General features: G+C 40.5%; 1 protein-coding gene across 3 annotated transcripts in view; it reads right to left on the bottom strand.

Annotated features, from left to right (window-relative positions):
* The window catches only part of dpp6a (dipeptidyl-peptidase 6a), a 329,725-nt gene that overhangs the window by 230,524 nt on the left and 83,878 nt on the right, over positions 1 to 15,323 (bottom strand). Inside the window, exon 1 of one of the 3 annotated variants that reach the window (XM_074693090.1) lies at positions 12,518 to 12,583. The exons of the other annotated variants lie outside the window; for them this stretch is intronic. Within the exon in view, the coding sequence (XP_074549191.1) occupies positions 12,518 to 12,568 (51 nt within the window). The 5' untranslated portion in view covers positions 12,569 to 12,583. Of the gene's footprint in view, positions 1 to 12,517; positions 12,584 to 15,323 lie in introns of those variants that run through there. 3 annotated transcript variants of the gene reach the window in all.

Raw genomic sequence — 15,323 nt, 5'->3', positions numbered from 1 at the left:
CAAAACATTTAATTTTTCTTTTTTTTCTTTCAAAAGATTTTCTTTGTTGCCTGTTTCTGTAAATGAAATGCATACTATTTTTCTTTTTTAAATTATTATTATTATTATTATTTTTATTATTATTATTATTATTATTATTATTATTATTATTATTATTATTATTATTATTAAAATTATTATGCATTTATTTATCTATTTATTTATTTATCTATTTATTTTCATTTATTTTATTTTATTTAATAATTTTATTCAATTTTTTTTTTCTTCATTCTCTGAAATAAATTCCACCATTACACTATTTTTTTTTCCAAATACGCCTGTTTTTTTTCCACTTTCTGTGAGTTTGACAGAACCAGGACCAGAGCCAGGATTTCAGTTTTTGTGTGCGCCTTAAATTACAAAAGTAAATATTTCACTATAAAGATATAGATATAGATTGCTAAATATAGATATGTTACTGTTACTATGTATGTTTTAAAATAGCTTTTTTTGCTTTGATTCTTTAATATTTGATAAAATTTTAGGGCATCAGACGGCAATCGATCTCAATGGTATCGTCCAAAGAGTTGCGCTCTAATGCACCAATGGGTGGCGCTGCCTCAACTTTCCAGGTATTATAGGCTGTAAGAGCAGCAACATCAATCATAATAATCATAATTAAATAAAAGACAAAAATCTTTCCCAAAATAAATCTCTTGTCCTACCAGTTTAATATGTGGCTGAATGAGTCATAACTTTTTCACCTAAAGGCTAAAAAATTTCACAGTTGGCTTATTTTATAGACACAATAACAAAATGAGCATAAAGTGAAAAAAGGTTATAACGTTCCTCAATAAAACTGATTTTTAAAAAATAAATAAATAAAAAAAATTTAAAGAAAAGTTTGAGGTGGGCCTGGGGCTGTTGGAGCCCACCCATGGCGCCGCCCCTGGAGAGAACACTGAAGCTTTCTCACTCAGATTTCTGCCGTGTTGACGTTTAAATGGAGGCCTGTGCTTACTGGCTGAGCTTTTACGCTTAAATTTTCTCAAATGAAGCTGTTAGCTTCTCCCAGAGTTTCTGGTTTCAGGAGAAACATGTTTAAAGAGACAGAAACTGAGAGTTAGGATGTATTTCTGTACCCTGTCGGATGATATCTGCATTTATCTGTTGTGAAAGACGTGTTTTTTAACAATTATCCTTCAAAAATCAAAGACACTAAACTACATTTCTTTCCCAGCTCCATCCTGTAGCTTTCATGAAGATTAAACTGAATGAAAACAGGAAATAAAAGGAGAGAGTTTGGCTGTTTTTAAGTAGACTGATCTAAACTTTAAATTAGCAGCGGGCTGATTTTCTCTGAACAAAGTGAGGAGAAAACTTTGAACCATTAAATCAAACTCTGCAGCTCTGGGAGCGAACGGGTCGCTTTGAGCAGAGCCTGAAAACCTCCTCTTTAAAGCCAATCAGAGGAAGCCAATCAGAGGAAGCCATGCAGCGCCGCTCCTCTGATTAAACGCAGACATATGCTCCTGGAGTAATTAATCCACCTGGACGACTCAAGAGGGAGGAGAAGTTCCCGGCTCTGTGTGAGCGGAAAGTTTGTTGTCTCCGTGGCGACCTTGAAGGCTTCACCTCTCTCTTACAGACGCTGTGACGGGAGCGTGGCGCTCGCAGCGGGGTGGAGACTAAAGGCTGGTGAGTGATACGGCGCTGTCACGTTTCTCTGCTGCAGTCCCAGCTTCACGGAGGGAGGAGTAACCCAGCCGTTACCGGAGGTCTGGGTCTGCTGGAGCTGGGTTTTATGACCACAGAAAACCAATCTGCAGCCGGAGCCAGATTCACACCCCAACATCTGTGCTGCAGCGTCTCCGGCATGTCGCAGCAGCGTTTGGGGAAGACAGGGGGCGATAACTCTGGTTCAACGCAGCGGGGACTTGGCTGGGATTATAAAAACACATTTGATCCAGAAAAAAAATCCTGACACTGTCAACACTTCCTGTAGCATCCTACAGGGGGAGCCGTCCTGTTAAAGGTCAACTAGAGGTAGGAAGGCAAAATCTAAAGAGACACATCTGAATTTCAACAACTAACACTTTTTCTTCTACAGCTTTTGTTCTACTTCTTCGTTGGTTACACCACAGGTTAAAGACTGCCCCCATCTGGCTGGAATACTACATTACAACTGAGCCATGAAATATTAAATATTTTCAGTCTTAAATTAAGTTGTGAATAATCCAGGATCATCCCTCAGTGTCAGGTGTTTAGGATCCTCAAGATGTTGTGAAATGTTTGTCAGTGTTAGCGCAACTCAATTAGAGTAAAGAGGTACGATACGACACGAGATAATACAACGTGACTCCATACAACCGAAACAAAACAAACAATACACAACGACACAAAATGATACGACATGAAATGATATGAAATGAAAGAAAACGACACTGAGAAATACAAAACAACACAATAAAAATAGGAACGACGTGATTTAATACGAACCAAAATGAAAAATAAGACATAAAACAAAACCATGAAACGTTCAACTACATTAATTTACTGACAGTCTTTTTTAATGATTAAATTAATGATCTACAAACACATAATAAAACACAGAGATACACTCTGCTCTGCTACAGAAAAACAAGAACCAGAGTCAAACACAGACTGAGATAAAAAACTGATAAAACACAACTCCTGATACCAGCAGCTTCCTTTCATTTTCTCTGCTGTATCGGGGAAAACTGAAGGACTCTGAATCTTTGTCCAAACCAAACCCATCGTAGATCAGGGATTTCCTTCACTCTCACTGAGCCTTTCAGAGCCATTTAGCCTCAGTTCACCTTGATTTCAGTCATTCAAGAATCACAAAATGTATTTTATCTTCAGGATAAAGACAATAACGTCAATAAAATTCTATATATGAAAGTTCTCAAGTTATCTCAAGTTAAATTTAGTGTAAACTTATCTAAACAAGAAGGTGTAAATTAGGAAATTGTACAAGTAAGGTCTTAGATTTTTTATTCTCAATAAATTCGAAAAAATAAAGCCCTCAAAAAAACAATGAAATTTAGAAAGTGTGCAAAAAAAAAAATAGTATAATTGTAAAAAAAAAAAAAAAAAAAAAAGGAATTAATTGCAAAAATGTCCCGAAAACTTAAAAAAAAATCCCAAAAAATTTAGTTTAATAATTTGCAATACTTTCAAACATTTTTTGAAAAAAGAAAATCCAAATAGTAAAAAAAAATCTGAGATTTTAAAATAAAATTTGCAAGATTAAACAAATTGCAATAAAAAAATTGTATGATTTTTTAAATCATAATTCAAAAAGTCTACAAAAAATGTTCAATATTTCAAAATGTTTAAAATGACAACAAAATTAAAAAAAAATAAAAATTGCAATCAATTTTGAAATGCAAAAAATTTACAAAACTTTTAAATAACTGTAATTTTTTTAAATTATTTTTTAAAGAACATTTTAGTTTTATTACATCTTTATTGGATTTATTTAATTTTTTATTTCAATTTTATTTTTTAAAGCTACAAGGAGCCACTGCAAAGGATCCAAAGAGCCACAGGTTGAACACCCTTGGCTCAGAGCCTTATTTACATAAAACCTGGGAGCCTTCAGGACCGACAGGACCAGGACTGTTCCCGGTTTATATCCCACCCACGCTGCAGCCCAGGAGGAGCTCTGAGTGATCCAAACGGGTCAGAAACAGAACCTTACAGTCTCTTTCAGCTCTGGTGATGTTCTGTGTCCGACCATGAAGCAAACGGCTGAAGATCTGCAGAGGATCAGGTTTCCTGACAAAAGGATCCCCCTGCTCCAACGCCGGGCTAATGTCAGAGTGTGTCAGAGTGTGTGTCAGAGTGTGTGTGTGTGTCAGAGTGTGTGTCAGGGTGTGTGTGTGTGTCAGAGTGTGTGTCAGGGTGTGTCAGAGTGTGTGTGTGTGTGTCAGAGTGTGTGTCAGGGTGTGTTTGCGGCCTCCTGCTGCAGGCTGCGTCTGAATGACAGGAGGAGATTGAAGGAGCTGGAGCCTGACGCTGTTGGACTTCAAATTAAACGGTCAAATTAATCGACGCTGTCAGTCCGGGCGTGAAACCAGCAACCAGCACCAACACCAATCCCACAGCTACACCTTCTCCTGACGGACACCTCCATCTGCCCAACACCACGCTGCCCGAGGAGGAGGAGGAGGAGGAGGAGGACAAACAGCGGGCGGAGGGAAAGTTTGACAAATCTCATTCTGCTCATTCTGCAGTTTTATGATGTGTCTGTTTCCAGTCTGAAGTCGCTGCAGAGTGACACGAAGCGTGGCAAATTGAGCCCCAATCCTATTTGAAACAGGCCAGATAAAGTCCCCGGGAAATTCAGGGGGACAGGAGGAGGATGAGGAGGCTGAGGGGGAGGCCGAGGAGGAGCAGGAGTGAAACATGGAGCACACAGAGCATTACAGCCACAAAGGTGATTCACAGGCCAGAAAAATGCTCCTCAGTCCGCTCCTTCTTCTCCCATAACTCTGATCTCATTTCCCACGCAGGGCCGTATGAAAATCGCTCCACGCAGGGCCGTATGAAAATCGCTCCACGCCGGGCAGAGACGGCGAGGGAAACGTCTGCTCTCTGGAGGCTGATTCCTCATCCTGACGTCTCAGCAGTCACCAAACAAACCCAGACGCTGAGAGACGGAGAAACAGGTGAAACCCGGGGTTGAAAAGGACACGCCGCTGAGCCAGGTTGATAAATCTTGTGGGTTTTGAATCAGAGCTGCTTTTCAGAGAAACGCCATAAATCTCAGACAATATGTGAACAGTTATTGGAGAAAAAGATCCACTTTTTACCGACCATAAAGCCAAATCAAATGATCTTAGTCCACAGTCTGAGAAACTCTGGAGGATTCAGCTTCTTCTGCTCTTTATCAACTACAAAATGTTACTGTAAATTATGTTCATCCAACTTTAGGAGAAGTTTGATCTTGGTTTAATCAGCGGTTCTTCTTTCTTCTGCCTTAAACTCTGGTGTACGAAATGTTTAATAATTTAAAGTTAGAGTTCAATTTTCTCTTGTCTTTAAAACACTTGAAATAAGACATTTAATGGACTGATCAGGTGAATGTGGCTTATGTCAAAAATTAAAAGACAAGTTTTACTGAAAATAAGACAAAAACACTTTGTAAGGTTTCAGTTTTTTGCAGTGTAGGGACAGATCAGGGGTTTGTGGAGGAGAAGAAACCAGACAGAAGCTCAGAGACCAGCTAGCTGATAAAACCTGATCTGTGACGACAACTGAAGCTCAAATTATGTCAGAGGAGAGAAAACATAAGAGATAAAGACTCTGACCACACTGCAAAAAAATTAGTAGCAATTGTGTTTTTTGGGGGTTTTCTTTGTTTTTTTTTAAATTTTTGAGAAAAAGGACGAGGTGTTTGTGGACAACGTATAACGCAGAATCAAACACAGAAGAGGAAGAAAAAGAAAAAGAAGAAGAAGAAGAAGAAGAAGAAGAAGAAGAAGCAGAAGAAGAAGAAGAAAAGAAGAAGAAATAAAAAAAGAAAAAGAAAAAAGAACGAGAAAAGGAGGAACAAGAAAAAAAAGAGAAAAAGAAGAGAAAAAGAAGAAAAGAAGAAGAAGAAAGAAAAAAGGAGTCGAAAAAAAGAAGAAAAATAAAAAATTAAAATGAAAAAAAGAAAAAAGAAATAGAGAAAAGGAAGAAGAAGAAGAAGAAGAAGAAGAAGAAGAAGAAGAAGAAGAAGAAGAAGGTGTGTTTCTGATGCGGATGAAGAAAAACTGGAAGAATCATTAAAAGATGAAAATGACCTGCAATTACCGTATTTTCTGGACTACAAGCCCCACTTCTTTTCATAGTTTGTCTGGTCCTGAGGCTCATCCTCAGGTTTGACTTCTTTACTAAATAAATGAGCTGCTGTGTAATTCTTATGGTAAATGATCACCAAATTCAAACATGAGGATTATCGGTGAGGAAATATCTCCACAGCCTCGAAAAACTAATGAACCGCAAAAAACTGACAGTCCAAGTCAATCTGATAAAAAAAAACAGCATTATTAAATAAAAATTGACTTTATCACAACTTTTTAAAAATGTTTTTTTTATTTTTGCAAAATCTTGGAAAAAAATAAAAAGTCATTTTAAAAAAAAAAAAATGTATGAAATTGTTTAAAAAAATAATTATAATAATTCGATATTAAATAATAACTAAAAAAGACATAATAATATTGCCTTATTTTACAATTTAATGGCCATATATATATATATATATATATATATATATATATATATATATATATATATATATATATATATATATATATATATATATATATATAGGAGAATTTTCTTTGGTTTTCTCATCAAATAGCTTCATAACTTTAGCAGCTTCTTCTTTATAAGCCTCGGCTCTTTGTTTTTACTTGCAGAGGATCTGATTGCAATATCATTGTGGATACTGTAGCATTCTGATGTTAGCATTAGCCAAAGAGCGGCCTCACAGCAAAAAAGTATGGTGGCTGATAGGAGTCAGCTGATTTGCAAACACCACAACACAAAAGAAGTTCAGGGTCAGTTTTTCTAACACAGAAAAGTTTTAAAAGTAAGTAAATGATGGTTTTCTTTTTTAACTTAAGCTATGATAAATATAGCTCTAATGCTAACGTAAATAAAGATATAAAAGCGCTATGAAGGATACCACACGGTGACACCTCTATGAAACTTCATTTATCCTCATTTACTTGCTTTGACAACTTTTCTGTGTCCTTTGGATAAGTTTCCTTTTATTAGCTTTAGTTGTGGCTGTATTGCTGTTGTGTTGTGTCTTTTGCAAATCGTCTGGCACCCACCAGCCACCGTACAAAAGCATAAACATGTTGATGCAGACAGTGTTGGAGTCACATCCTCAACATCCAGACATTTGTTAACTCCCAGATTTAGACCAAAAGAAGTCGTCCGCTGACTGCAGCTCTCTGTGACTTGGTGAAAGTTGTAGTTTGGCCGTTTGGCCTTGGTCTTTGTTGTGGTGAAACTGCGCAGAATGCAGCACGACACACACACACACACACACACACCCTGAAAACCTGCTGTGTGTTTGAACCTCAGATAAAATCTGTGTGAGGTCGACAGAGGAGACGTGAATAAAGAGCGGAGGGAACAAAGGGGGAAAGAGGAGCTGAAGACGGGACAGGGAGGGCAGGGAGGAAGAAAAGTTCACAAACATTTCCTCTGGACTGCTGCCACTTTAACCCACCACACACACTCAGCACACACACTCACACACACACCTTGAATCTCGGATTGTACAGGCGCTCTGTTATTACTACAACGACCTGCTGTCATTACGTGATGGCTTTTTAATTTGTTTTGCTCCAGGATTCCAGTCAGAGTTTTGACTCGGGGCCAGGACGCCTCGGCCGGCCGGGGCTTCACTTAGCGCAGGAAAAATCCATACCTCCAATTTCACATTAGTCATTTTTCTACTCAGCTGTTTTTTCTGCCGCGCTCGGTATTCTGCCGGAGAAGCCAAAAGGTGGCGTGAAGCAGTGAAAAAAAGATGGAAAACTGTGGATTTAAAGTAATTATCGATTGATTTGAGCAGAGCTGGGCTTAAATGCCACAGAGGAGCGCGCCAGAGACAAATGTCCGCAGAGAAAATCACTTATTCATATTTCAGCCTGGGCTGTGCAGCAGTCAATCATCTGTCACTTCAGAGAGGATCGATACCAAATCTCACTTTTTCTGAGACGTAACCCTCGATTTTACTGCAACACACCAGCTCCTTCAGCCTCTTCAGAGTGAAATAACGCTTTAAGATCATTTCTGATTCGCTAACACATCAACACAGCGTTAAATACATCCCCGCTCTCCCCTCCGGCCTGATCTCAGCCTGTGAAGCGTTTCTGGAGTTTGAGCTGAAGACTTTCCATCAGCGCTCACAGCTCATGAGCCGGAAACCGTTTTAATGTCGCACTGATTGAAATTAGACACATTAGCTGGTAAATGAGACGTCTTCACGCCGGGTCGTGATGTGTGCGGCTGGCCCGGGGAGGTCTGAGGGGACGGCTCCGGATTAAACCTGCACATCAGACGATTCAGAGCCAGACTCGTCTGACGAGCAGGTATCAAAGAGATGAGCCAGGAGCTCAGGGACACGAGGAACAATCTGACACTGGGACCAGCGTTTGATTAGTCTTTGATTAAAAACAGACACTCACAGCAAACAGACCAAAGATTTTAAAATAGGTCAGATTATGCTGAGAATAACAGTATAAAGAGGCTGTGAGCTGAGCTGCAGATGATAAAGTCCTTCCCTGGGTGCTGGAGGCCGACCTACTAATGTTAAAGTTTATCCGGAGAGGCTGCACCCTACACTTCTGTTAATAAAGTGTACTAAAAGAGGCTGTGAGCTGAGCTGCTGTTGTTCAAGTTTGCTCAGAAAGCTGAACAAGCTGAGCTAGTGTTAGTAAATATGCTCAGAGAGGCTCAAAGCTGAGCTGCTGTTGATAAATCATGCCACGAGGGGCTGTGAGCCGAGCTGCTGTCTACAGAGGTTTGTCAGAGAGTCTGTGAGCTGAGCTAATTTTAATAAAGTGTGCTTACAGAGGCTAAAAGCTAAGCTTTAGCCGAGAAAGGTGCTGCTTGCTGAGCTGCTTTAAATTCAGTATGCTAAGAGAGATTGCCAGCTGAGCTGCTATTAGTTCAGTATGCTTAAAGAAGCTGCAAGCTGAGCTTCTGCTAATAATGTGTTTTTAAGGGGCCTGCAAGCTGAGTTGATCTTGATAAATAGGCCTAGAGAGGCTATGAAATGAGCTGCTGTTAATAAATCATGCACAGAGGGGCTGTGAGCTGAGCTGCAGTTGATGAAATATGATAAAAGAGGTTAAGTGTTTAGCTGCTGCTAACATAGTATGCTTAGAGGAGCTGTGAGCTGAGCTTCTGTTTACAAAATGGGCTATGAAGGGCTGCAAGCTGAGCTGCAGCTAATAAAGTATGCTTTGGGGACCCCAAAACTGAGATATCCTTACCAATGTGTGCCGATAGAGGCTGTGAGCTAAGCTGCAGTTAGTAATGTGTGCTCAGAAAGACTGCAAGCTAAGCTGGTTTGTTGATAAATTATGCCATGAGGGGCTGCGAGTCAAGCTGCTGTCTACAAAGGTATGTCAGAGAGTCTGTGAGCTGAGCTGGTTTTAATAAAGTGTGCTCAAAGAGGCTGAAAGCTAAGCTTTTGCCAATACAAGTGCTGTATGCTGAGCTGCTATTAATTAAGTATGCTAAGAGGGACTGCAGGCTGGGCTGCTGCTCATCCAGTGTGCTTAAAGAAGCTGCAAGCTGAGCTTCTGCTAAAAAGTGTTTCTTAAGGTGCCTGCAAGCTGAGGTGATGTTGATAAGTAAGCTTCGAGAGGCTATGATATGAGCTACTGTTAAAAAAACACGTACAGAGGAGCTGTGAGCTGAGCTGCAGCTGATGAAGTACAATGAGAGAGGTTTCATGTTTAGCTACTGCTAATATAGTATGCTTAGAGGAGCTGTGAGCTGAGTTTCTGTTGACAAAATGGGCTAAGAATGGCTGCAAGCTGAGCTGCAGCTAAGAAAGTATGCTTTGGGGACCTTCAACTGAGACACCTATAGAGGCTGTGAGCTAAGCTGCTGTTGGTAAAGTGTGCTCAGGAAGACTGCAAACAGAGCTGGTTGTTAATAAAATATGCCATGAGGGGCTGTGAGCTGAGAAACAGCTGCTTACAAAGTATGCTAAGAGATGACTCTAGTTGAACTGCTTACATAGTGTGCTCAGAGGAGCTATGAGCTGAGCTGCTGTTAAAAAATGTGCTAAGAGGGGCTGCTAGCTGTGCTGCTGCTAATAAGTGTACTATAGGGGCATATGAGCTGAGCTACTGTTATTGTAGTATGTTTAGAAAGGCTGCAAGCTGAGCTACTGCCAATAAAGTGTGCACATAGAAGCTACGAGTTGAGCTGCTGCTTACAAAGTCTGCTTAGAGGGGCTGTGAGCTGAGCAGCTGTTGATAAAGTGTGCCCAGAGGGGTTGAAAAACTAGTTGTTTTTGATCCAGTGAGCTTAAAAAGGCTGAGAGCTGAGCAGCTGCTACCAAAGCATGTTCAAAGGGTCTCCAAGCTGAGCTGCTGCTGCTTCCTGTAGCTTGTTTTCTTAGTCACTCTCCTCTCCCTGATGGAGGTGAGAGTTGAAGTAGCCCAAACTGTTAACAGGAAGTGGATGTGTTGAATCCCAGCTCCAGGTTTGTCAGACTAATATTTGATCACTTCTTCCTGCGACATGATTTCCAAAGAAACCGTTTTTTCCTGAAATTAAACTTCCCAGCGCTGCTACCTGAGCTCAGCATTAAAAGGACATTAACGGCTGAGATTTACACCTCAGCTGTGGCAAACAGCCAGCTCATTATAATCCACAGCAGAGCCACAGGCGTCCTGATCCAGGCTGAGAAACAGTCGTTTAGTGAAACCGGCTCCTCTTGGAGATGCTCATGCGATGCTAATGTTTACGGCACAGATTGACCACGATAACATTAACAGGATGATGCACCAGAGACTCACTGAGAGGATCCAAACACAGAGTCTGTTATTGATGTTAAAGCCACAGGAAGTGATTCTCTGAATGCTGCCTCCAGGGAGGAGTAAAACAAACAGACTTTATTTCTGTGTTTGTTTACAGAGGGATTTAAGGTGACGCAGTTTTTAGGAATGAATCCAAACAAAACCAGCAAAATCTGACAGATGTGAGTCCATCAACTCATAATAAAGACACATTAATCCAAAAATCCAACTGTATTAGCTCTGTTTACTCATATAATCCATAAAAACTGTACTTTAGCCTTTGTTTACCAAAAAATAGCTCTCATTTGTGAAGATTTCTGCCGTTTAAAGCCCTGAAAGTTCTTCTCTTTGCCTTTTTTGTCACTCCTAAAAAACGCGCTGCTCCTGCGTCCTGACAAATAAAGACTTAACTTGCACATTATGATTATTATAACACTTTCGAAATGCCAATTCTGTAATGACTGTTATTTTTATATTTCTTTTTATTTACTTGTTTGTTTTTTGTTTGTTTCTTTTATTGTAATCTTTGCCATAAAGTTTATGTTTTTGCCACAATTATCACTGCTTCCTTCACTCCACAACTGTTTTGTCTATCACTGTCTTGTATTGTTGCACAATAAATAAAATAATTTAAAATAATCAAATAAATTAAATAAATAAATAAAAATTAAACAATATATAGATGAACACATTAAAAATTAAAATCAAATTTATTATTGAAAATAAGGTAATAAAATAAGTAAAAAAAAATTAAAAGATTAATAAATCAAAACTAAATAAATAAATTAGTTAAATTAATTTATAAAAACTAAAAATATTTTTTTAATTTAAAGTTTTTTGAATAAATAAATACAGTTTGAAAATATCTAAATTAAGAAATATATTTTTAAATAAATGAATGAATTAAATGAATTTAAAAAATAATAAACAAATTAAACACATTGATAAATTAAAACTAAATAAATAAATAAGTTTAATAAATTAAATTATAAAAACTAAATACATAGATATATTTTGAAAAATATAAATAGATATATTTTTTAATAAATAAATGAATTAATTAAATTTATAAAATAAATAAACAAATTCAATTCATTCATAATTTAAAACTGAATCAATAAGTTAAATTGGTTTTTTAAAATGAAATAAATAAATTCCAAAAGTAGATAAAAAATTCTACAAATTAATGAATAAATACATTAATAAATAAATTATTCAAATAAATATATTTTACAACCAAATAATCATCTGATTAAAATGAATACATTTTTAAGTTAAATAAATCAGAAAATAAATACATAATGAATAAACAAACGGTCTGCAATAGAAGAAAACGTATTCAAATACATGCAATCTGCTAAGTCTGCAACTCTTTTTTGTAAAAAATGAATCATCAGCATATTTGCTTAATGCTTTTGGTGCTTTCTTGCAACCTTATGTTAATTACCCTCTGCCCAATCTGACTAAACTGTATTTTCTTACATGCACCTTCAGCTTTCTCGATTCAACCTCGAGCACACCTCCTCAAACCCCCCATCTGTAGCTTTCCACTCCTTGAAACCTCCTTTCTGACACACACACTCCGAGTAATCTCATCTAATTCCCCAAACACGCCTCTCCAGCCGAGGCGACTTGACAAGCGTGTTTCAGCAGCTCTCGTTCCACCCCCTGAAAACCAGCGGACACCAGCACTTCTGTCCCCGAGTCACGTCCTCACAGATGTCACTAAAGTCTGACGAGGCTGCGCCGGGTTCAACTGAGGAGACTGAGACGGAGAGGGGGACGGGTTTTTAACGAGACAAAGAGTCTGATCTGACGGCCACCTGTGCCACCTGGGCCAAGACAAAGGGACGACGACAAAGGTTAAGACAAAACTGAGCAGGGATGTAAGTTTGCATCAGGCCCATCAGCACTAACGAGGAACGAGCGGCGGTCAGAGGAATGAGCGGCGGTTTGGTTCTTACCATCTTGGAGGTGGTGGTGTCGATCTGCTGGGTGGCGATCAGCATCGACATGACTGAAAACCTCTTCCCCTCGCCGTCCCCTCAACTCAGAAAGTCCTCTGGACGAGTGCCGGGTGTGTGGGAGGCTTCACCTGAAGAGTGAGGATTAGTGGCGCCCCCGGACCCCCCTTCCCAACCCCGTCCGCTCGCACACACTCTCCAGGAACACTTCCACGTTAGCCAATCAATCACATCGCCACCGCTCTCCGCTCTGATGCGCCGTGATCCATTCGCCGGAATGGGCTCTTTGGAAAAATGCGCTCTCCCCGTTCCTCGCTGGCTCCAGCTGTCTCCCCCCCCTCCCCTCCTTTACTCCTCGGCTCCTCCGATCCCTCTTTGACTTTTCACAGCCTCTCGATCTTCCTCATTGACTCCGCTCCCTCGCAGGGTTGATCCGTCTTTGTCTCAGAGACAAGTCGTTTTCTCCAAACTCTCACTTCGAGGAGGCGCCGACTGCCTCGCGTCTCGCTGCTCTCTCCTTCTCTCCCCCCTGATTCATTCACCGTCTCCCCCTTCCTCCCCTTCCTCCCTCCCTGCTCCTGTTTCTCCCCCACGGGGGCTGTGATGTCAGGCGTTTTCGGCGGGGTCGTCACCCAGACTGCGCTGGAGTTTCAGACGTTATTTTCCTGCCACGCTCGAGACAAACGGCTTCTTTACATCTCTGCAGCTCTTGTGTTGCTGCGGTGTGTGTGTGTGTGTGTGTGTTACAGAGTGTGTGTGTGTGTCTTCTTGGAGTTGGCAGGTGTGCAAAAACATGAGTGTGAGGAGGAAAGAAAGAAAGACACAAAACAACCGACGCTCCGACAGACGTAGACACCGCCGCGCGGCATTAGCGTGGCGTTAGCGTGTCTGAAGTCGTCACGTGTTCATCTCCTCGTCTGTAATCTAACCTCAGATTAAAGTTCAGGTGTTTGCAGGTGTTCAGCTCACAGACGCAGCCAATCCAACATTTTGCAGATCAATTTAATCAGCGCCCGTGATGGGCTGTAATAAAGTGGCGCTGAAAAATTCGCGCCACGATCCGCTCCTCGTAAATTACCCCCACACCTCAGGGGAAGATTGGTCCCGGGCCGGCACAGACCCAATCTGAAAATTTATACGGCGTTTATAGCTGCGGCGCGCTAAGCCAAAGCGGCTAAATGGACACGTGGCGTGATGCTAAACGCAGAGGCGAGAGGAGGCGGGGGGAGGCGGGAAAGGTCCGACTCCCGGGAGCAGAAACTTTTCTTGATAAGTGAGTTCTGGAGGTTTTCCATCAACTTTAATTTGCTCGGTCAATATTGGTCTGACTCCACAAACTTTCAGAGCCGCTTTGATTTAGAGGAGAAAAGGCCGAGACCACGAACCGCGGGAATGAAACCGAGCCCTCAGATCGCCCCGTGTCAGATCACACCGCCGCCATGATCCTCCTGCTCTGAGGGACGGGCTGAGCCGGTTCAGGATGATCTGAGGGTTGGCTCTCAGGTCTGTTTGGATGATTCATGGAGACCACAAAGAGGAGCAGAGACGGGCTGTTCTCAGAGAGACGGTGGTCCTGCCAGGAGGAGACGGAGGGGAAATGAGGAACACGTGTTAACAAGTCGGCTCCAAACTTAGAGAGACGACACGGCGAACAACTCAACCTCAGTTTTGAAGAAATCTGCTCTAGCAGTTCAGCTGTTTCTGTCAGAACAAACCAGATCCAGTTTCCCTCCAGTAAGCTGGATTTCCACGCCCACCATCCGGCGAAATGACGCATCAATGTGCTCAGAGCCGAGCAAGCAGGACAGGAAGTCAGGCACTGAAACCACAACAAACATCAGGTTGGATTTCTAAATAAAAAACAAAGAAAGGGCATCCTAACTGCAAAAAGTTTACAAGGGCACAAAACTTTAACATGAGCGCAAGAAACTTTAACGTGCAAACAGTTGGCTTCAACGCCAGAAAACAAAAATTTAAAACGTGAGCGCAGAAGACTACACGAGTGCAAGAAACTGAAGTTGCAAGACGATTTAACATAAGTACAGAAAACTTTAACGACATGGAAGAACTTTGGAGCTGGCGCAGGAAACTCTTATGAGAGTGCAAAAATTTTAATAGATTGTAGAAAACGTTATCTGTGGGGCAAAAAACTTCCAGTTAATCACAGGAAACTCTAATGATGACACAGGAAACTTTAACACGAGCACAAGGAGCTTAAACATGAGCGCAAGAAACTTCAACATAAGTTCAAAAAACATAAACCTGAGCACGAGAAACTTTAGCATGAACGCAAGAAAATTAGATGTGATGCATGAGCAACTGAAACTGGTAGGAAATTTTCCCGGGAGCCCAAGACTTTATTGCGAGACCAAGAAGCTTAAATGTAAGCGCAAGAAACTTTGATGATAGAGCAAGAACATTAGACCTGAGAGCAAGAAACTTAAAAAAAACTTTAATGGGAGCCCAAAACTTTACTGTGAGGGCAAGAAACTTAGACAAGAGCACAAGAAACTTTGAGGTTAGCGCAAGGAACTTTGATGTGAGTGCAAAAAACTTAAATATGAGGGCAACAAACGTCAACGTGAGCGCAAGAAACGTTTATGTTAGCGCGAGAAACTTTAGTGGAGTGCAAACTTTAACATGAGCTCAAGAAAAATAAAAGTAACCACGAACATAGAAGTTTTAGACGTTAGTTGCGCACTGGGAAATTTATTGTGTCTGTTGGAAACTTCAACATGTTTATGGAAAACTCTTAATCACCAAAAGAAACTTTCCTTTAGTGGAGTGCAAACTTTAACATGAGCTC

The sequence above is a fragment of the Halichoeres trimaculatus genome, unplaced genomic scaffold, assembly GCF_033239565.1.
Source record: "Halichoeres trimaculatus isolate MK-OKI-2021-1 unplaced genomic scaffold, fHalTri1.1 fHalTri1_scaffold_18, whole genome shotgun sequence".
NCBI classification, from domain to species: Eukaryota; Metazoa; Chordata; class Actinopteri; order Labriformes; family Labridae; genus Halichoeres; species Halichoeres trimaculatus.
This window is presented reverse-complemented; position numbering and strand designations above follow the sequence as displayed.